Source organism: Mytilinidion resinicola (assembly GCF_010093595.1).
Source record: "Mytilinidion resinicola strain CBS 304.34 unplaced genomic scaffold BDZ99scaffold_2, whole genome shotgun sequence".
NCBI classification, from domain to species: domain Eukaryota; kingdom Fungi; phylum Ascomycota; class Dothideomycetes; order Mytilinidiales; family Mytilinidiaceae; genus Mytilinidion; species Mytilinidion resinicola.
In genome coordinates, this window is record NW_022985438.1 from 2,776,645 (window position 1) to 2,797,089 (window position 20,445).

The 20,445-nt window shown below is 52.3% G+C and overlaps 9 protein-coding genes across 9 annotated transcripts; 4 read left to right on the forward strand and 5 right to left on the reverse strand.

Moving 5' to 3' along the window:
• Positions 1–107: 107 nt before the first annotated feature.
• On the reverse strand, positions 108–1,114 carry BDZ99DRAFT_139797 (uncharacterized protein). The gene has a single exon (XM_033712679.1). It carries the CDS (start codon positions 824–826, stop codon positions 311–313), a length of 516 nt encoding a protein of 171 aa, XP_033583562.1. The 5' UTR covers positions 827–1,114; the 3' UTR covers positions 108–310.
• Positions 1,115–2,567: 1,453 nt separating this feature from the next.
• Positions 2,568–3,258, reverse strand: BDZ99DRAFT_471818 (uncharacterized protein; the record flags this gene model as incomplete). The annotated part of the gene is made up of 2 exons (XM_033721740.1): positions 2,568–3,009; positions 3,086–3,258. 2 exons carry the CDS (start codon positions 3,256–3,258, stop codon positions 2,568–2,570), a joined length of 615 nt encoding a protein of 204 aa, XP_033583563.1.
• A 567-nt stretch (positions 3,259–3,825) lies between these two features.
• Positions 3,826–5,216, forward strand: BDZ99DRAFT_458455 (uncharacterized protein). The gene is made up of 4 exons (XM_033718916.1): positions 3,826–4,017; positions 4,071–4,214; positions 4,287–4,629; positions 4,693–5,216. Exons 1-4 carry the CDS (start codon positions 3,984–3,986, stop codon positions 4,865–4,867), a joined length of 696 nt encoding a protein of 231 aa, XP_033583564.1. The 5' UTR covers positions 3,826–3,983; the 3' UTR covers positions 4,868–5,216.
• A 325-nt stretch (positions 5,217–5,541) lies between these two features.
• On the forward strand, positions 5,542–6,888 carry BDZ99DRAFT_485154 (carbon-nitrogen hydrolase; the record flags this gene model as incomplete). The annotated part of the gene is made up of 2 exons (XM_033722691.1): positions 5,542–6,547; positions 6,614–6,888. 2 exons carry the CDS (start codon positions 5,542–5,544, stop codon positions 6,886–6,888), a joined length of 1,281 nt encoding a protein of 426 aa, XP_033583565.1.
• Positions 6,889–7,632: 744 nt separating this feature from the next.
• BDZ99DRAFT_139912 (uncharacterized protein) lies at positions 7,633–9,591 on the reverse strand. Its single transcript, XM_033712680.1, has one exon. It carries the CDS (start codon positions 9,359–9,361, stop codon positions 7,667–7,669), a length of 1,695 nt encoding a protein of 564 aa, XP_033583566.1. The 5' UTR covers positions 9,362–9,591; the 3' UTR covers positions 7,633–7,666.
• Positions 9,592–11,962: 2,371 nt separating this feature from the next.
• On the reverse strand, positions 11,963–12,637 carry BDZ99DRAFT_471822 (uncharacterized protein; the record flags this gene model as incomplete). Its single annotated transcript, XM_033721741.1, has 1 exon — positions 11,963–12,637. The coding sequence occupies one exon, from the start codon at positions 12,635–12,637 to the stop codon at positions 11,963–11,965; it is 675 nt and encodes a 224-aa protein (XP_033583567.1).
• Positions 12,638–14,272: 1,635 nt separating this feature from the next.
• BDZ99DRAFT_543226 (uncharacterized protein) lies at positions 14,273–15,195 on the reverse strand (the record flags this gene model as incomplete). Its single annotated transcript, XM_033726780.1, has 3 exons — positions 14,273–14,587; positions 14,626–14,737; positions 14,779–15,195. The coding sequence occupies 3 exons, from the start codon at positions 15,193–15,195 to the stop codon at positions 14,448–14,450; spliced, it is 669 nt and encodes a 222-aa protein (XP_033583568.1). The 3' UTR covers positions 14,273–14,447.
• A 1,562-nt stretch (positions 15,196–16,757) lies between these two features.
• On the forward strand, positions 16,758–17,648 carry BDZ99DRAFT_139929 (uncharacterized protein). Its single transcript, XM_033712681.1, has 2 exons — positions 16,758–17,008; positions 17,061–17,648. Exons 1-2 carry the CDS (start codon positions 16,948–16,950, stop codon positions 17,528–17,530), a joined length of 531 nt encoding a protein of 176 aa, XP_033583569.1. The 5' UTR covers positions 16,758–16,947; the 3' UTR covers positions 17,531–17,648.
• A 352-nt stretch (positions 17,649–18,000) lies between these two features.
• BDZ99DRAFT_407572 (uncharacterized protein) lies at positions 18,001–19,149 on the forward strand. Its single transcript, XM_033716482.1, has one exon. It carries the CDS (start codon positions 18,100–18,102, stop codon positions 19,009–19,011), a length of 912 nt encoding a protein of 303 aa, XP_033583570.1. The 5' UTR covers positions 18,001–18,099; the 3' UTR covers positions 19,012–19,149.
• The last annotated feature ends 1,296 nt before the right edge of the window (positions 19,150–20,445 follow it).

Here is a 20,445-nt window from a genome sequence, read left to right on the forward strand (position 1 = left end):
CTTTGACACGATAAGAGAGGGTATGTTGAGATGCAGCTGGCGTGTGCTTTGCAGCAGGAAGTTGGTCTTCGTATTTCTTGCTACTCGGGTCGGCGTGGGTCAGGGTGAAGATATATCTACCAGTTACACAGGCCAGGCCCCAGGCCACGTCTGCCTCCACGCGCGTGGATAAGGTGAGGTCTGTGAGTCCAAGGGCTGGTGGGATGGCGAGGCACGGTCTTCTCTAGAATGTTTCGATGAACTCCCTGCCCCTCATCCTACAGCAACGGTTGAGTGCTTCCTGGGCCTTAGGGCACTATCGATTCTGCTCTTACCGCTCGTCTTTGAGGGCCTCGAACCCAGTCTGGAGAATTCTCCGCGACGGTGCTGCTTGAGCAGGCCTAAACGAGGGTGAGGCCGTGGTTATGCGATAGAAGGCACAACACGGGGTGGATTTCAGCGGACAAGGCCAATCAGTGGTACTGGAGCCAGGAAATTCGGCTGCAGGGGCAGCACTGGACGTCTGAGCAATGGTAGCGATCAGCATGGCCTCAGACAGTAGTCGGGAATATGGCGGGCGGATGCGGGGGGGGAGGGCCAGGACGGCCCCGGGGGCTGCAGAGTCGCTTCCATGCGTCCCGAAGGAGCAGAGAAGCCGTTCAACGGCCCTTGACCACGAGCATTGTCGCCCGCCTGGCAGCGGAATGGCGCATGGCATGCACTCAGGGCCGTTTCGACAGCTGTGCCCCTGTTCCCCTGTTGCCACGCGGGCGAGCTGCGAACATGCCGAGGCCGAGTGCGCGCCGTCGGATTGGTGGGGAGAAGGCATCTCGTCTTGCCAATACATAAGGGCCGGCGGAGTGCCTCAAAAGCAGTTGGGAATCGGCCCCCTCCACTCGACGCTCACACAGGCTTGGTCGTTTCGGAATGACGGGACAGACGGCAGTCGACATGTCGTATTTCACGGTGCTTCAGCAACGAGTTGACGCATTGTTCGAGTAGAGGCCGCCATGCCTCACCGGCGCGGGTAACGCTGTCGCCGGTGCCGGAAGACAGTCGCGCCTGTCTGAAAGCGCTCTCCCATGCCGAAGCTTGCGATGACTGCCCAGGTGCAAATCGGAGGGAAAGTGGCGTGCTAGAGGCATAGCTGAAGAGGTGCTATCTTGAGAATTGCGGTCTGGTTCTGCGAGTCGTGCCACAGCACAAGTCCACGACGCTCTGGGAACCCGCTCCGGCTCGTGGCTGGTCGAGGTGATCAGAGCTCTTAGCCTTACAGTATGCATCGTGGCAGTCCCAGCGAGGAGCTGCGGGCGGCGTTGAGCCCAGCAATATGATAGCGGTCCGATTCTGTTAGCTGCCTGAAAGAGGAGCAAACAATGTGTTCCATGCATGGAAGATCAGACAAGTGCCGGATCTGCCGCCTTCATTTAGCTGAAACTCGTCTCAACTTTGGTGCGGTTCGCGCAAGCGTGGAGTGGATGGAGATGCCTTGGGAAGGTGGTTGATGTGGTGGCTGGCTACCGCGAGGTTGGGGGATCCGAGACACGTTCCAGGCTGCGCACAAGGGGCATGTGCGGATCTGCCGCAGACTTGCTTGCCAGGGGCAGCACTCCGATGCATACCGCGCGACGCAAAGACGCCATCCGTCGTTTCTAGAAGCCGGTGAAGGCCTATCAGTCTATCACTTGGGCGCACAGGCGTGTGGGGGTGCAAGTTGTGCCGGCGCACTTCTGCTTCGGAGTATTAACACGCACATCTTGCAGCAACATCGATAGATATTTACTGGGGGCCTCAATCTCCATGTCTACACAGTACCGCAGATTATCGCCTCTCTGGGGCTGCACATGGAACGGCAAGCAGACCGAATACGAGGCCCACGCTTCACCGATCAACACAAGGGAGATTTCAGATATACCTCGTACTGCGATGAAGCAGTGCTCACAACAAGCTGTCCTCGCCATTCCTCCGGCACACAATGTAGCTTTATGGCCGTGGCCGAACGACGTATGAGAAGACGAGAGAACATTGGAAGAAGCAGCTGTAACTGCTTTCTATTTATGGGACCTCAATACAAAAGAAGTGGAAGCAGTTGCTGAAAGATACCGACTGCATCCGGCTTTCCTGTCGCTTAGCCTTGTGCATGCATGCTTGTCTGTCACAGAGCCCCACTGCGTTATTCTGCATCAAGATAGAGGTCTACTCCGTCTTACATACCTAAACACAGAATTCCCCTCTGAAAACAGGGGCCGCCCGGATTAGCAGACTAGCTGGTCCTCCCTCGAACCTGTTTAAGTACCAGTGGATGAAAAACGGCCCTCTCCACAATAGAGCTCGCCAGCGGTGATCGCTCAATACACGCCTGTATCGAGTCATGAACGCCAAAGAAGCATGATAGCTGTGGTGCTTTTTATTCCCGAGGAAGGCGGTATGGAGCCCTGAAGTTCGACCATGTTGCGCTGGCAAAGTCTTTCCAAAGCGTCTCGTACAGGCGAATACCGTCATGGATGCTCAACGAGAGTCAAAGTCGCCCAGCGTTTTTAACCATCTGACACATAGCGTTAAGAAAATAGTTCATTTTTAGCCGGAGCCTACCCAGCGCTGTACCCACCTCCTCCTACTCCATAAGCGTAAACACCTCCAAAGCCATCGATGTTATGCTGCTTCCCAAAGGCGACCTTCCTCACTTGCTCCAAGATGTCCTCCGGCGTGCTTTTTGACGGCACGAATACCAAGCCAGCATCCGGAGCTGCCTTCTCAGTGCCGACGTAATTGCCATCTTTGTCTTTGGCATAGAACTTCTTGTAATGTTCTCGAGTCATCTTCCGCACAATGACTTGTTGGGACACTTCGCCGCTTTTGCCCTTGATGAAAGACTTGAACGAGCGCTTCTCGGTGGACAAAATCATGGGTATGGAGATGGACTCGTTTGGGTCGCCGACGTCTAGAGAGCGGATTTCCGAGGCGACTTCTTCGGCGATTGATACTTCAGCTCTGGACGAGCTTTGGTTTGAAGATTCTTTTGGTGATTGCCTAATGAGTAAGGTTAGCGAGAGTACTTAATGAATATACTTGTGTGCGCCTCTTCCTTGCCAGTCAGACCACTTACACATCTACTTTTCCTTTGGCATCTGCTTTCAATGTGTCGGTGTACACCCTACTATCAGAATTCGATCCTTCTCCTCCATTGGGCTCTCCATATGCCGGGGGTGCCGCTGTGACGTCGACATAGTCATCCTCGGTTTGCTTGGTGACATCCACGTACTCGCTTTTGCCAGCCATTGTCGTTCTAGATGACAGATAGCTTCAATGCTAAGGCGCCTTCTTACTGCAGGTTTATTGACTCGGATTCTGGCATCTCTTATACTGGCACCTGTCTTGTGTTCCCGATGCAGTCAAGGAATGTGGAGGCGCAGCACTCTATAGCGTCACTCTAGCCATCCTCTAGACACTGTCCTTACGGAATCATATGACACTCACATGCGAAACCAAGGCCCAGATCGTGGATATACAGGCGAAGTTACGAGACGAATGAGGAATGAAGCTTGACGGGTGAAGGTAGCCTCGGAAACAGTAGACGGTTTTGGGCTAGCCCCGCTCTACTTTTAGTAGAATAAGGTGGATTCAACCTCGTGGCATTGCAGGTTAACCTCGTGACCTGTCTGTATACACTCTGTTCACAAAGCTCTGTTTCCGTTCTAGTATGTAGGCACCACGGTGTGTGGTTGAGTGGAGCTATTGGTACCCTAATTGCGACGGGTGAAGGCACAAGAGTGACAAAGCTCTCGCCGCACTCACTCGTCTCATCACTTGTACTACCAGACCAGGATGCCAATGGTCAATGGAAAGGAAATATTGACGGTTGCCAAACCTGCAATGCAATTGGATTTTGTCCCACTTTCTGGAGTACGCGGGTGAAATACACTAACGCTTACATCGACTAAAAAACAGCGTTCGAGGACCTGGCCTCCATCAACTCGTACGACTACGTGCTGATCCACAAATGAATGCACAACGATGTTACCAATATCAGCCCTCACAGTAAGTTTATCCTACAAATCTTCGCCCGGATCTGCCTTGCTCACACTGCGTAGTCAGCGACGTCGATGACACAACGATCGATGGCTCGTCGCCTAACTTCTGTTATGGGTTCAAGAAACCCATTTATGGAGCCCTTCAGTGCTCGCGTTATGCTAAGAAATATATAAACGATATCAATGAAAGAACTCTGGAAAATGGTGAGCATTTAACGCTCTCAAGCCGACAACCCGTCACTCCCTTTCAGTATCAACGCTGATGACTATACTTAGCGGACACCTACGCATGGATGATATTGAACAACTACCTCAACGCCAAGCTCAAGTGGAACGACTACGGCACCGTCAGTCTACTGTTCCAGAAGCGAAGCCTCCTCTCAGCACGCGATGAACCCGCCCCTATCTATCCCATCGACGAGACCAACACAATGGACGACGACCTCATCGACGGTGACGCGCTCCCTGCGATCCCCAACGACGTACCAACGAACTGCCCGAGCGAGCCGGGCTGCGAGTCTCTCGGCGCGCTCACACTCGCGGGATACGAAGTCCTGAGAGCAACGGAAGAACTCGAACCGATTAGCCCCTACTACTCGTCCGGTGGCTGCAAGCTCTCGTAAGTCTAGCCCGACCCAGGTTGCTTATATTTCCCAGAGGGCTGTCTAATCATCTATCGTAGGAACGATTGCCGCACTGCTGATGGAACTAACGTTGCGGCAGCGTGTACTTGCACTTGCGATGGGAAGCCGTGGGAATTGACGGATCCGATCTGCTCGGGCTTCCAAGGGACGCCCCCGGTTACCGTCGTTCAGACTGTCACTGTTATTCCCATTGCAGCTACCCCGGCGCCCTAGTCTGGAATTGCGACGTCGGGAGTTGCTGTGAAAGTAAGGTAGCTTGCATATGTTAGATCTTCCGGTTTGAACAGACGGATGTGTCTTGAGGTGTAAAATAGGTTCTTTAGCGACACAATTCTTTGTATATCTTCTATCTACTTGTTAAGCATAGCCGGGTATCATGGGAAAAGCGAAAAAAATATAGGCATTTCGGGGTCGTTCATGTTGGTGGGTTTCTTGGTAATGGGCACGGTGTCCATATTTTTGGATAAAATATATTGTCTTCTCCAATGTACAATCAATACAGACGATAGTGGTGTAGGTGGTGGTCGCTCTGAGGTAGGGGTCATGGAAACCTCGGAAACAGTAGACAGGTTTGGACTAGCTCCATACTTTCAGCCAGGCAGATTCAGCCTTCGAGGCATTGCAGTTCGACATCGTGAGTTGTCTGTATACGCTTTGCTCACAAAGGTCTGTCTCCCTTATTGTGCGTAGTAGGTGTTGCGGTTTGTGAATTAATAGATCTATTGGCGTCCCGATTGCGCCTGGTGAGGCAGAGTGACAAAGCTCTCTCCCCGCACCCACTCGTCCCATAGCACCTCCATCACTCAGTGGATGTTCGTACTTCTCACTCATACCATCGCCAGCCCTCTAGACACTCAGCTGGTATCATTGATTGCACTGACGGAACAATGCCTCAGAAATTGAAGCTCGCAGTGGCCCAAGCCCGAACTCTATCCTCAACCGTCGACACCCTCCACGCTCTCGAAGAGACAACACGTTCAGCATCACAAGCCGGCGTCCACCTCGTCTTGTTTCCCGAAGCATACCTTGGCGGCTATCCTCGAACATGCAACTTCGGTGCTTCAGTGGGAGCTAGAGACCCCATCGGACGCGAACAATTCCTCCAATACTTCCATGCTGCCGTCGATCTCGGAGACACACCAGTCGGCGCCGGCGACGATTGGGTGGACAAGAAGCTTCCCCTAGCAAAGGACACAAAATATAGGGGAGATGGGACTCGAGAAGAGCTGGAAAGGATAGCTCGAGAGACCGGCGTCTTCATCGTCACCGGTCTAGTCGAGAAAGCTGGAGGCAGCCTATACTGCGGAGTTGTATACGTGTGTCCACGATATGGAGTGCTCGGAAAGAGGAGGAAGGTTATGCCAACGGGTTCTGAAAGGCTGATCTGGGCGCAGGGAAGCCCGAGTACTCTACGCGCCGTCACAACAACAATTCAAGGAGTCAAGTTGACGCTCGCTGCTGCAATCTGCTGGGAGAACTACATGCCACTCCTTAGACACAGTCTCTATTCTCAAAATGTCAATCTGTACCTGGCACCAACAGCAGACGCGCGGGATACCTGGTTGCCGTTGATGCAGACGGTGGGATGCGAGAGCAGGGCATTCGTGCTGAGTGCTAATCAATGTGTCAAGAGAAAGCATCTACCATCGTGGGTCCAAGGGAACAGTGCCACTCAACCCAAAAATGCAACGCCTCAAAGCGCCGAGGCTCCTCAGTCACATCGTCGGAGAAGGTCTACCGTTACTTTCACGGAGGATAAGCACGAAATCTGTTGGCCAATTGTCGAGAAAGATACCGAAGGACAAGACGAGACGACCTCTCCAAAGGAGAATGGCATTCATCCCAGCCGTCCGCCGTCAGTCTTTGAGGACGAGTCTGATGGAGGGCCCCTAGGTAGGAGAAAGTCGATCATCACCGAAACTGCCGAACACCATCAGATATCATGGCCTCTCCCTAAAGCCAGTCCCCCGGGCTCGATTTCTTCGAAGAGTCACGCCGCTAATAATGACGATGAAGAGTTCATTTGCAGAGGTGGGTCGTGCATCGTGTCACCTCTGGGTGAGGTACTCGCTGGCCCACTCTGGGAAATCACCGACGGCAAGCTCCTGGCCGTCGAGGCAGACTTCGAGGACTGTGAGCGTGGCCGACTGGACCTTGATGTTGCGGGGTCTTACTCCAGGAACGACGCTTTCAAGCTCCACGTCGAAGGGCTGGATCTGAATCCTCCACCTTGATATCGCAGTACTAGGCCGTAAGTCTGAGCACGTGGATACACTTCTGCTTGAGTGCCACTATGGAAGAACGGCACTATTCTCAGGAGCAGACCCGTTCCCGAGAAGCCGGCTAGCGAAAAGCAGCTCAGATTCCACTGCTTGAAACCTGACCTTGCGCCTAGACTCTGAAGTCCCATGGTGGTACCTAAGCAGTGACGAACGATTGTGCATATACTCATGGCATTTCACTGTACTTTGAAATATTTACTGGCGATGCAGGAAGTTCTAAAACTTCTTCACAACTCCCTCTAGACGGTTAGAAGATATCAATGTTAATCTCTATGTGTCATTCTCCTAGTCCACGGACCGTCTCTTTAACATGATCGAGTGCACTGGTCTAGTAGTTTCGGGGGTCGTTTACACACTAGATTCACGATGTCATTACAGACTTCGTAATTCAGGGGTCTATCTCCTCTGTCCCCGTTCGCAACCCGCCGTCTTTGACATTGCTAAGTGCCTTTGAATTCGCGATATAGAACGCTTTCCGAGGCTTGGGGGTGTCTGAAGACGGTACCTGTATCTGCAGCTGGTTTCTCAGGTACGATCAATTCTCACCGACATCCGATTTACCAAGTTTATCCGTTGACACTATGTCTTCACTCATTTGTTGACGAGGATTTCCAACAGGGTTCTTTGTTTTCACTGATTCTATCACCCGTCGGATTTAAGAAGCGTTTCTCAGACCGTTCCACTCAGACTTCAGTGCTTCTTCTCAGGCGCGGATTCCCACATCACTGCCTTACGCCTTCGGTTCCATCTCCTTAGCAATCCATACAAGAACCTCTAGCTGCGGCAAGGTCCGCTTGAGTGACCGATAATTATGTCCAGCTGGGTTGACCGCTCTGCGATACAAAGCTCCCCTAAGAGTCTCCATTGCAGCCTCGACATCACCCATTTTGCAATGCGTCAACTCGCAGACTCTGGCGACCGACACGCCTGCGACCTCGTACTGTAGCCTCTCGAACCCCGTCGCTATGCAAGCAGCCATGACAACATCCACCTTCGATAGCGGCAACATCGTTCCATAATCCACGAGCTCGAAGATATAGCACGCCGTCATCTTCGCACCCCAGCCGGCAGGCTTCTTAGGGGCAACTTCGTGCTCCAACTGTTCGCTAAAGTGCTCGATCTGAGATATCAGTGCTTCCCTAGCCTTGACATCGACAGTAGGTCGTCGTACGCGGGACTGCCGCTTGGCTATATCGTATCGCGCGCGCTCCTTCTCGGCGGCTACGGATACGGCTTCGCGTATATCGCCGATGTTCTTGAGCGTATCCGCCGGTATAGCTTTAGCACCAACGACGTCAAAGTCAAGCTCCCCCTCATCCAGCGCGTTTCGAAGCACCCCTTGGTGCGGCGCTGCTCGAATGGCTCGTGGGAAGACCACGCCGTCGTTCACCAGAAAGACGATCTCGCTCGGCCGGTACTTCTGCATCTTTTCGGACTCATCCTCCGCGACATGGCGGCGCAGTAGCAGGTCGTCGAGTCGTTGGAGATACCAGGACACCGCAGGACCATTGTTCAGTCGATAGCATAGACGACAGCCGAGCTCTCCTTCGACGCCATGTCGGCCTTTGGGTCTGATGCAATTCTTCGCACACAGCATTCCGTCGGCAGCGTCGATGGCGAGTACTGCATGGCCGCATCGCAGTATATGAACGCACCGATCAACATCGCAACGGAGTCGAAGCTCCTTAGGCTCACTGTCGTCGGTGGCTGGCGCGAAGACCTTAGTGATAGACTCTGGCTCGCTAGGAGCTTCTTCGCTAAACAAAGAGTCCTCGCGAGCGTCTGTCTCTAGCATGCCGCCATCTTGGGCCTCAACTCCCTCCATAAGATCCGCGGTTGTGCCGTCAGCGAGCATCGTGGACGATTTAGTCTCCTCGTCAGACTCGTTGCTGTCTGAGGCAAGGTCTATAGGCATGTCCTGCGTCCCGGGTACGTGCTTTGGTGATGTAGTCTCCGCGTCGGAATCAGGCGAGTCCTCTCCGCTCACTGACATTCCTGCGTCTTCCTCGTCGGACTCGTTGACCTCTGAAGCAAGGTCTATAGGCATGTCCTGCGTCTCACGTAGGTGCTCTCCACCCACCGGCATTGGCGGTGCAGATGTTGTCTCTGCATCAGAATCGGAAGAGTCCTCGTCGCTAGCTAGAAACCCTGAGTCTTCGTCATCCGTCATGTCCATCGGGCCTCCAGGATCCGAAGCGCTCTCTTCCTGCGCGTTGTCGTACGGCGCTGGGCTAGAGTGGTGGTGGAGCTCACTGCCCGCGGTGCCCGCATGCAACGGCGACGAATTGGACTTGCGAAGGACATCAGCGTAGGAGTTGCCCCAGCCGCCGGAGAAGAGCTGGGAGGGCGGTGTGGCTGGAGGATCTTCAGGTGCGTCGCAGTCAGAGTCGGGCTCGCGTTCGTGTGGCAACTTGGGGGAAGTCATTGTTGAGAGTAGGTCGTCGCGTCTGTTTCGTGAAGCGTCGTTGATATTGAGGGTACGCTGAGATGCAGCTTTGTTGGCGAGCGGAAGAAGCGTCAAAGAAGGTGATGGAAGTTACGTGAAGCAGAATCGGACCTCAGCAGACAAGATCTTGCGGCTAGGTAACCGATTTAGCGCCGTCGAGATGGTGAATTAGTTGGTCAGTGCGTCGTCTTAACTTCTTTGATTCACTTCACTACCTGTTTACCCTGACATTCACTCACAGGCCCATTTTACAATACGAGACAGTGCAAATCGGACTATCTTTTGTCTGACCTGCTACCTAGGCGTTGGGCTACTTCTTACAGTGGTATCGCGCGAGCAAAGGTAGAGCCGGAGCAGTGTCATCTTATAGCCCTGTGCCTTAGCCTACAAATTTTACGTCCTAGGAGATAAAGGTCAGTGCGGTGGAACTTAGGCCGCCTCTTGACTGACGGATACTTGCAAATTGAGCTACTCCTTACAGTGGTATCGCTTCAGCAAAGGTAGAGCGGGAGCAGTGTCATCTTCTAACCTTGTGCCTGAGCCTACAAATTTTACGTCCTTCTAGGAGATAAAGGTTAATGCAGTGGAAACTAGACTGTCTCTTGACTAATCAGCTACCTGCTAGATGAGCTACTCCTCACAGTGGCGCCGAGCGGGCAACAGTGAAGTCCTCTTGGTATGATCTCGGTATGCTAAAACTTAAGACCTATTATCTAACCTCCGTATTGTGATAACAGGTTCCAAGGCTGGGTACAGTTCTACACGCAGGCGGCCGAATCATTTAAATATTTCACGAATCCAGGGTATTATCCAGGTGCAACAGTAATCATTACGTTCGAGAAGGGACAGAGCACTCATGAATCAACGCTGCATCTATTTAGTTGTTCTGGAAACCTAGGCGTAGGTTTATATTAAACATGTCAAGACTTTCTACTAAACATACAAAGGTATATCGTTCCCTAGTCTAGTCTACCGGCAAGTCCAAAATTGAGAAGAGGGACCCATCTTTCCCACCTATTCTTTTGACTGACCGGCCAGCTGTCGGCTGGGCCACCCTGACGGTGGTATCAAGAGCACAAGAGCGAAGCCTGAGTAGTGGTACAACCGACAGGTTTGGGGTAAATGACTGGGACATAGCGTTTGGTCAGTGCCAGATCGATATCCCCTCGGGTGCTCCAGGAGACAGCCTGATTCCTACTGCATCGACCATTACATCATGTTCGGAGGTTTGGAAATATATGGGGCTACCCCAAGCGGCGGCAGACTGAAGGACGTAGGTCAGTAAAGAGGTAGTCTAGTTTTCATTGTCATAACCTCTGCATCGTCCAAAGAGGTTCGAAGCCTGGGCACACGGATATCCCACTGCTCAGCCTCCACTCTTGTGCTCTCGATACGACTGTCCGGGGTAGCCCAACTGGTAGGTAGTCGTTTATTCAAAGGGCAGCGTGACTCTTTCTGCGTCGACTATTACATCATGTTCGGAGACTCGGAAACCTAGGGGGGCCACCCCAAGCAGCGGCACAACAGAAGAAAGTAGGTCAGTCAAGAGGTAGACTAATTGCTCTTGCGTCGACTATTACATCATGCTGGGAGTATTGGAGATCTATGGGGGTGCCCCAAGCGGCGGTAATATAGAAGAAAGTAGGTCAGTCAAGAGACAGACTAATTCCCCCTCCGTTGACTATTACATCATACTTGGAGACTTGGATATCTATGAGGGTACCCCAAGCAGCGGTATATTAGAAGAAAACAGGTCAGTCAAGAGTCAGTCTGACTCCTTCTACCTCGACTGTTACATCATATTTGGAGCTTTGGAAACCTATAGGGACACCCCAAGCGGCGGCAGAAGCACGGTAGTAGGTTAATTAAAAGGCAATCTGATTCCTCCTGCATCGACCTTCACATTATATTCGAAGTCTTGAAAGTCTATAGAGGTACCCCAAGCGGCGGCAGAAGATAGTATTAGGTCAGTCAAAAGACAGTCTCATTGAAAACATAACAATATTCACATAATTCTCGTAAAAAGAATGCCTAGGCACACGAATATATCACTACTCTACCTCTACCATTGCTCGCTCTACACTACTGTAAGGGGTGGCCTAATGAGTACTGTGTCTTGTCATAGATATCCGCACACTTTTCTGCTGCCGCTTGTGGTGCCTCAAGTTATTTTCAGAGTTTCGAATCAGACCGAAGTCCTACCCTTTGAATATCTCGTAAATTCGTTAGGCCACCCCAAGTAGTGGCATAAGAGTGTACACAGATTGCAAGTGTGAACCGACGCCCTGTATTTCCAAAACACCTTGAGGTACTACAAGCAGTGGTAAAGAAGTGTGCGGATATCTATGACCACGCACTGTAGGTGGCTATTTGGCTAAAAGACAGCGTAAGTCCTACTGCATCGACCTTTACATCATGTTTAGAATCATAGAATCACATAGGGGTACCCCAAGCAGCGGCAACACGCATATGTTCAGGCTTTCTGACAAGACAAATTAAAGGCCCCTTGAGACACTCGTGCCATTTACTATCAACTTTCCCTCGTCCAATACAGCCATCGTCAGTATTGCGAGCGAATGACTACTCGTTTTCCGCGCGTCTTGGGAGCGGGGAGCGAGACCGACGTCGTCGAGAGCTCTCACCCACAGGTGAAGCAGAACGATCTCGACGCTTCAGCATCACCGCACTGCCACGACCCGGGCGCTTCCTCTCCTTCCCCTCCTTCTCCTCTCCCTTCACAGTAGACTCGCGCATAGACGGCGTGACCGGCTTGCCCCCCGGGCGCTTCCTCTCCTTCTTCTCCTCTTTCGCCTCCTCCTCCTTCACCGCTTCGTCATAGTCCTTCCCAAACATGTCAGCAAGAAGGTCCACAACCTCTTCCCTGTCCGGCACCGCTTCACACTCCCGCTTCTTGTACGGACCGCAGTCATCCGCAATCGCCCGCGCGAGCCGCGCGCTGACTAGATCCGCGGACATGGACTCCTCGAGTGGCTCAGTGAAGCAGCGTGCGCAGAAGAACTCCGCCTCAGTGGCCGGGTGCTTGCAGTTGGTGCCGCAGGAGAGGGTCGTGGTGGTGTGGATTTTGTGGCCGCAGGATAGCAGATGGTAGCGTGAATCGGTTGCGCAGGGGGCGACGGTGGCGGCCATTTGGGCGAGGGTGATGGGGCGCTCGGGAGATGCAGGGGGGAAGGGGGAGGCGGGCAGGGAGGCGGGCTCGAAGATGCGGTCGCGCCAGGTTGGGCGGCGGCGGACCATGGCTGTTGCGGTTGTTTTGGTTTGTTTGGCTTGTGGCGCAGGTTTGATTGTTGTGAGATTGTGTAGTGAAAGGTTTGTAGCGAACTGGTAGGTTTGAGGGATGGCGTTGCTGTGAGTTTACCTCGCCGAGATGGGTGTGGCGAGGTGGTGGGTTGGAGGGAGGGTGTTGTGTTGTGAATTTATATTGACGCGGTTGGCGGCAGCCATGTGACGTGACGTAGGTTAGGCGCGCTCTAACATTCACTATGCTTTCCAGTGATGTTAGAGAGGTTTGGACGGTTTGTGTTGTCTTGTCAGGGCAATTCTCGATGTCTTCACAATGTTCTGTTACCTGCGCTGGTCATGGTCCTGGGAAAGACGTTAAGAGCTTGAGGATATAACTCGGAAGGCGCCCAAATCTCACATGCTTGACATACCTGGGAGTACCTCAAGGAACTTACGGGCTGTTCCAGCTGGTAGCTCTCCAGCTTGTTCTGATTTCTTGAAGTGTGTTGAAGCACACACGGACGGTAGCGAGACGTTGTACAAACATCTGTAAAGACCATATAGGCATCACAGAACAGGGCCAAATCGAGTCATTGTTATTCATCATTGATTATAGAAGTTATAGATCACGTCTTTCGTGTAAGAAGAGGAGTTGGAGATTTGAGAGGAGGAATTTCATGGATTTGATTGGTAGAGAGTTTACAAAACAAGGAGCTACCTATGCAGACGACAGGCCAACTCCGCGTCCCCGGTTTTCCCTATCACCCATGGCATCACAATTGATTCAGCCATTCCAGTACCTGAACCAGTTGAGTTCCTAACAGGTCAAGTGAGCTTCGCGCCTACGACTATCCAATCCAGTCAACCATGGCATATAAGTCGTCCAACCATTCCAGTGTTTATATTCGCGTAAGGGTCTTTAGTTTGTAGTCGCTGAAAGGCATTCTCGAAGTTTTCGTCTTCGATAGCTGTGTTAAAGAATTGCATGTTGTCAGTCAAGCCGTCGACCAATATATCCGCAGGGGTGCAGGCGAAAATGAGCGGCTTCTAGCGGAGTGCAGTGGCCTAGAGATGACCAAACAAGTTGTCAATCTCATCGACCTGACGGACCGACTCCTGTGATTCGTCGCAGATTGTCGCCCCAAACTGTCGAAGGTGCATGGGCGCACCGACTACTCCATCTCAGAGGCCGAGGTTCAACGACGAAAGTCGCTGCACACGCTCTTCAAGGTAGGGAGGGAGGATGATGAGGGGCCTGTCCATCCTTGGCGACGACGGAGGAGTGTTGTGAATTTCGGTTTGTAGTGTTAGGGGGTGGGGTTCGGAAGGTTGCTTGAGCAACGGCCAACGGGGTTGTGAAGTTCGGTGAAGACTCGAAGAGCGCATCTGACGCTCTTTTTATCCACCAGCAAAAGCGAGATTCACCTTCGTTATCTGATCATGTTCCGCATCGTAGACATTCACTTCATGGCCGCGCGATGTGAAAGTTGTGGCGCATATACAGACAGTGAATCATATATACACATTGTACATTGTGGTTGCTGATAGAACAAGGAGCTCCTGAGACTCCGTCAGCACGTCTCACCAGCACTAGAACTAAGATTGATATTTTGGGGGGCGAGGGATTTCTATTGACTTGATAGGGAGATTGTCTCACCAGTCATGATATAACTAAATGGCAGATACTGGTGTACCTACACTAGTTGTTCGGGTGGTAGAACTATCCACCCAAGGGGAGTATGATTATGACATTACTGCAATGCGATATCCAGGTAGTTCGCTGATTCTACCCTCGATTATACGGGTCATCGACGGCGTAGACCGGTTATCCGGAAATGTTCGCGTCTTGTTCTGGGCCCTTGGCTTCGAGACGTCCGAACATATCATCAATTTCGTCGACCTGAGAGTGGTCTCCGTCATCCCGGATTGCAGCGCCGAATGATTGAAGCTCCTCGGTCAGGCTATCTACAAGGTCATCAGCAGGTGGTACAGCCATGGTATACCTACGGCTGTAGTTCCGAGCATCAGCAGTATGGGTCCGGTGATATCGCTGCCAGATCTCCGGATTCCAGGGCTGTGCCCTCGCTGAGGTACGCAGGAACTTGTGCTCAACATCTTCCATCTTGCGTAGTTTCCATCAGTGCGTCAGCCTCCACCAGTTCCGGGAAGTTATCCCTATAGAAGTCTTCTATAGAGTCGCGATACATCACCGTAGTGGCAACACGCTTCCGACTTAAGGCGACTTCAGCGTCAATAGAGAACTTAATCTCCGCAATGATGTCTTCTTCAGGGATTTCCATAGCGTCGCCAGCCGCACGAATTGCTCGTAGCTCTTTCTCAATGCAGCGTGGGCAGGCGAAGTCTGATCCATTCCAAAAGATGCGGCAATTTTCTCCGCAGCGCTCCGGAACGGTGGTGCGAACCTTATGACCGCATCGCAGGATATGGTATAAGCTACCCCGGCTGCAGGGACGGACTGACTCCTCCATTTCGAAGAGTCCAACGTTCATGTTTGAGAGCCGGACCACACGCTCTTCAAGGTAGTCCGGTAGGATAACGAGTGGTCGATCCATAGCGGGCGAAGGTTTTGAGAGGTTTTGAGAGAGAGAACGCGGTTGAGGTTGTTGTTAGAGTGCGGGTTCTCTTGCGTGAGAAAATAGGAGAAGATTTTGATGAGAGGGTGGAGAGCGCATCCCACGTTCCTTTTATCAACCAGCAAAGTGGAACTGCAGCTAAGTTGTTTAACTCCATTGCACGTATTGTGAAAATACAGATTGTGGCTACGGAAAGCGAAAGATGTGATGTATATACACAATCTAGACAACCTATACACAATGGAAATTATGCATGGATAGCACATGGAATGAGGAGTGGTCCTGTTCAGCGATGGATGCTATTCTGCAGAAGCACTAATGACGAAAACTCCTCGTATAGCAACAGAAGAGCTATAAGAAATAGATGAGCCAGTTGACATGTCACAGGTCTGATTGAAGAAGGAAACAATTCAAAGGAGGGGATAAAATTGAACTAACACGATTGTTGTTCTCAATCACAATTTAATCTCTCGCAACAAAGCGAGCCTTCCTTTATGGCCTTTACAACAAAAATAGCGAGCTCTTTTGGCTCTGAGATCAGACGAGTATGTTCCACTGGCATTCGTGAAACATCTAAACGGGATTTCGAGCTTCGGGGATGGGTAAGTCTCAGGCGTCTCCGATAAGTCTTCCGCGCATAATGCGCGTTGGTTCATTAATTCATAGTGGACTAAGGATGGCCCGTGTGGGAGTGGTAAAGAAGTCGGCTGTTGTGCGGCATCCTTCCAAGATCCTCGCCGAAAGATAAGGCAATACTCTCGAGACAGGACCTTTCTTTCCTGCATGATCCCGTCGTCGAAGTCGATAGCCGTATACACCTCAGGAACAGGGAAGTTGACTTCGGAGTTTCGTCTGCCACAGTGCTTTGGCCAAGAACATTCCTATCGCGGTAGCACACTCAATCTAAGAACGACGATTGTGGTTGAGTGGTTATATGGGTATCCCAGCGTTCATGCAAGCCGTAATCGGCCGAAGGAGGATGAAACACGTGACTAGTATGTGATTGGCCCCCATTCTCGTGAACAGGGGCGCTCGAAACGGATCGGCAAGCGAAAAAGTGGGCTCCGTCTCCTTAATCCCCAACCGCCTTCCCTACAGCCCCAAGATCCTCTCTCCCCTGTACACTGCCATCTAACTCAACGGCCGAATACCTTAATGGCAGGAGCATGCGTACAACCGTCCTCCTGCCCTAGAGAGCTTGGCGAGGTCGCTCATGCATCATTCCCGCCGACGTGCATAGTGGATGCTCCGTTGATTGGGCGACGTCACGGAAACAGAAACATCCTCCCGGCCTCTCCGATGTTTCTGTTCACGATCTGCAAAGAAACCGAGTTGGCGTGCTTCCAATGAGGCTCGAGTGTAGCACTGCAGGGCTTCGTAACAGTCCTTATGGAAGGAGATCGTGGTACTGCTGCTGCAATTGTGGAGAAGCAATCAACTGGACGGAATAGCCTTGAACGTCAATAAAGAGAGCAATCTAGCTTCTTCATCAAGTATATCCGCTTTCTTCTGTACCTTTTGAGTATCGCGGACTCACTCTCGTTCTCTACTTATTTGAACTCTTGAGCCTCCATTCTTTCACTTCATCACCACCTTCTTTCCATCCTGAGACTTGTCTTAGGTAGTCTGTCTTTCGCTGCTCCTTTTTTTACTCTTTCTGGCTGTGCCATTCGAAAGACCATTATACCATTCGCTTTTCAAACACACGTCACTTAGAACAACTCCGCAACCATGCTCTTCAACCCTATCCGATCCCTCTTAATCCTTGGATCCATTGGCGTGGCATCAGCCGGTACGTAAAGCCCCCTCTTTGAAGAAGTCCGCTTACTGACTGTCTCTTCAAGATGTCTTCGCCGACATCTTTGGCTACCACCATGGCCCAGTCATAGCTACCGCAAGCACGGGCTTCCCCACCGGCACTGCTAGCAGTGGCTTCGTGCCAATCCCCGCAGCCACTGGCGTCAGGAAGCTCAAGGTCCGATATGACCTTGCACCGACTTCAGCACCCTTCGCCGTCCCAGAGCCAACTCCCGGTCGCGCCAGGCGTGAGCGTCGAGGAGCCCTCCTCACAACTGGCACTGGCACTGGCACCGCCAGCACAGCTGGCCCTACGGGAACTGGCTCACTCGGCCTTCCTTTCCCTTCCACCTTCGTCACCGCCCTGAGGCCTATACCTGTCCCCACTGCCATTGCCGAAAAACGAGAGGACGCGCCCAAGGAGTGGTGGATGGATACCCTGAAGCGATGGATCGACGGCGATCAGGCTGGCCCGGAGAACTTGAGGAGATGGGGCAACTTTGGCGCTCATATGTAGAGGGGCGTCATGGCCAGCTGTGCTGTCTAGCCTCAGAAGGCTTCGCACCGATACCATATGCAATTGATCATTGCACATATTAACGGCCGTTGGGATAGAGCAACCCGGCGCATTTCTTTCTGTTACAACCCCATCATGGAATAGAGATGGGATGATTATATTCTTCTAAAGCGGGATTCGCCGCGGTTCCTTGTGTCTATCCAACCTTTTCGTGCGTCAAGAGGCGCACTTATCCAATGAAAGATATATTTGGTATCCAACATTCACACTTTGAATTCACTGTGACGTTAACTAAGTCTACTACTTGTCACATGATGAATAAGGATATCAAGAAGTGTAACCTGCGGGCCTCATCAATTGATTTATGTTCATTAACTATTCTACCTTTTGGTATAACATATCACGTGACCATATCTTGGCACTATCAAACGTCCGTCGGCTCTCATTCGCCTGAACCATCTCAACTCCAACTCAACATCACGATACCACATAACCATACAACCTCTGATCAACCCCAACTAATAACCCCACAAATTCCCATTCAATGTAGCTCACCCCTCTCTGCCACAATGGCAACCTCAACAACCCCAACCACCATCCCACCACCCCAATCCCCTCTCCTCACCTCCCTCGAACGCGACGGCTTCGTAATCCTCCCCTCCTTCATCCCCCCCTCGACCCTCGAAGCCCTCCGCGCCGCCGGCGCCCGCACAACCGCCCTCGCCCGCTCCGGCGCCTGGCCCCACATCCGCACGCTGCCCAAGCAATTCCCGCCCTGGCCCGCCGACGCCTCGGCGGGGATCTGGGGCGTGCAGCACCTGCTGCACCCGGACCTCCCTGACCACCTCCTCTTCGCCTCGAGCTACTTCTCGCCGCCCCTCCTCGCCGTCGTGGCCGAGCTGATCGGCGGCGGCTGCACGGCCGACGAGCTGGTCATGGAGCTCTACAATCTGCTGGTCCGGCCCGACGAGGACTTCGAGCTGCGGTGGCACCGGGACGACGTGCCCGCGGACGCGGGGCCGGCGGAGGAGCGCGAGCGGCTGGCGCGGCCGGCGTGGCATGCGCAGTGGAATCTGCCGCTGTATGAGGACGATAGTTTGATTGTGGTGCCGGGGAGTCATAGGAGGGCGCGGACGGAGCGGGAGAGGGCCGCGGGGCCGTATGAGACGGGGTTGGAGGGGGAGGTTAGGGTGAAGTTGGGCCCCGGGGATGTGGTGTTTTATGATAATAATATTTTGCATCGCGGGAAGTATGAGAAGGGGAGGGAGAGGATGACGTTGCATGGGAGTGTGGGGTGTGTGAGGGGTGGGAAGGGGAGGACGCGGAATGTGCTGCAGCATGGGGTTGGGGAGTGGGTGGGTAGGTGTGATTTTGGGGGGTTAGAGGGGGAGGTTAAGGCGAGGGCGGAGGGGATGCGGGAGAGATTGGTGGAGTTGGGGAAGGTGAGTGGTGATGTTGGGTTTTTCTCCAAGGAGGAGTGAGGGGGAGATGGGGATGAGACAGTCCGTAGTAGGTATGATTCAAGAGTCCTACGGTACGAAGAGCACACTTCCTCTTTCCTCTATGTAAGTGAGTCAAATTGCAATCTCGGTAGTCATATTACTCCTCTCTACCCTATCACCTTACCATGCACGTCTTCGGCTGGACACTTTCCGCGGATGATCACAAGATCCGAAAATCATTGAAGGAGCAAAACACCACAGCCGGACGCACTCTAACGGTAAACCTTGGTGAAGTGCTCGTGCGAGCCTACAGTTGCTGTGATGCTATTCCTCAATCAATTTCCGCACAGTAAAGAGGCGGCAAGGATATATTCCGCGGGTCGAGCTGATTTAAACAGGCAGAGGAGGCATAGAGCTTCTCGGTGTAACAGGAGGAAACAAGATCTCGGAGTTGGATGTTGGCACAAGAGATTTAGCAGGGAGGAATGCGAGTGAGAATCCTCCTCCTTTTGCTCCTACTATTGACCCATCGCGGAAGACCTCCGCGTGCGAGCCACTCGCTCCGCCACAATCTTTCACCTGTGGCTTGACAGCAGACACTCACTCATCCATTTATTCCAGTTAATTCTGCCAACCCCCAACTAATTTGAGCAGCAGGCCGGTCGGGCGCAGTGGCAATGGTCCTCTGCGCAACACAACTGCAAGGGCGCTGGGTTCGACTCCCGCCCTTGTCAGGAATTGACATTATGGCTCTTTCCTATAGATTCGACTGCAAAGTCGCGCGGAAAAGTTTCCTAATAGATTCGACTGAAAAGTCGCGTGGAAACATAATAAGTCCATCGTCAACGGAGTAAACCGCCCGGGGTTTCTACACCCTCCCTCGAGGAGGGTGGTCTTTTGCTCCTCGGGTATTCTTTTGTTTTCCCTCGTGTGCATTGTACGGGAGAGCTGATGTGGTATATGTTTGCTGCATCATCAGGTATGGATGTCTCATCTAGCTATGGATTAGTGAAAAGGATTCGTTGGAGATTTGGACCTAGCAAACTCGTTGGTGAGGAAGCAAGCAGGGTAGGGCTGAAGTGGGAACTACTTCGAGCTTCCGTTTCGGCATGAGCATGCATTTTCATGGTGATGAATAGTTTACTTGAACGCCTAGGCCGAGCTCTGAAAAGTACGTTGGTTGAATCTTGCAACTGTTCATGCAGTAAGGACAGGTGCCTCTGGGCTTAATGGAAGTGTTACTGATTAGATTAAAAGTGAATGGTCAAGCCATCAGTGCGTCCGACGGGGGTTTTTGGCAGCGACCTCACTCAGAATGAAGCTAGTCATTTTCCGGATTAGCCTGAAGGCCGCTTGGCAACATGAAGATTCCACCTAGGCACCTGCAATTGGAACACCGCGTACTCGATTTAGCTGCAGCGATAAGCTAATGATACACATGTACTTGCAAAACATTCCCCTGAACCGTCCAGC

Excerpts from the sequence above, each read along its gene's own strand:
- BDZ99DRAFT_139797 (XM_033712679.1), bottom strand. The coding sequence starts at position 826 with ATGTATTGGCAAGACGAGATGCCTTCTCCCCACCAATCCGACGGCGCG.
- BDZ99DRAFT_458455 (XM_033718916.1), top strand. The coding sequence starts at position 3,984 with ATGCACAACGATGTTACCAATATCAGCCCTCACA. Across the intron at positions 4,018-4,070 it reads TACCAATATCAGCCCTCACA|TCAGCGACGTCGATGACACA; the intron begins GTAAGTTTATCC and ends CACACTGCGTAG. Across the intron at positions 4,630-4,692 it reads TCCGGTGGCTGCAAGCTCTC|GAACGATTGCCGCACTGCTG; the intron begins GTAAGTCTAGCC and ends CATCTATCGTAG.
- BDZ99DRAFT_139912 (XM_033712680.1), bottom strand. The coding sequence starts at position 9,361 with ATGACTTCCCCCAAGTTGCCACACGAACGCGAGCCCGACTCTGACTGC.
- BDZ99DRAFT_139929 (XM_033712681.1), top strand. The coding sequence starts at position 16,948 with ATGCTCTTCAACCCTATCCGATCCCTCTTAATCCTTGGATCCATTGGC. Across the intron at positions 17,009-17,060 it reads CATTGGCGTGGCATCAGCCG|ATGTCTTCGCCGACATCTTT; the intron begins GTACGTAAAGCC and ends TGTCTCTTCAAG.
- BDZ99DRAFT_407572 (XM_033716482.1), top strand. The coding sequence starts at position 18,100 with ATGGCAACCTCAACAACCCCAACCACCATCCCACCACCCCAATCCCCT.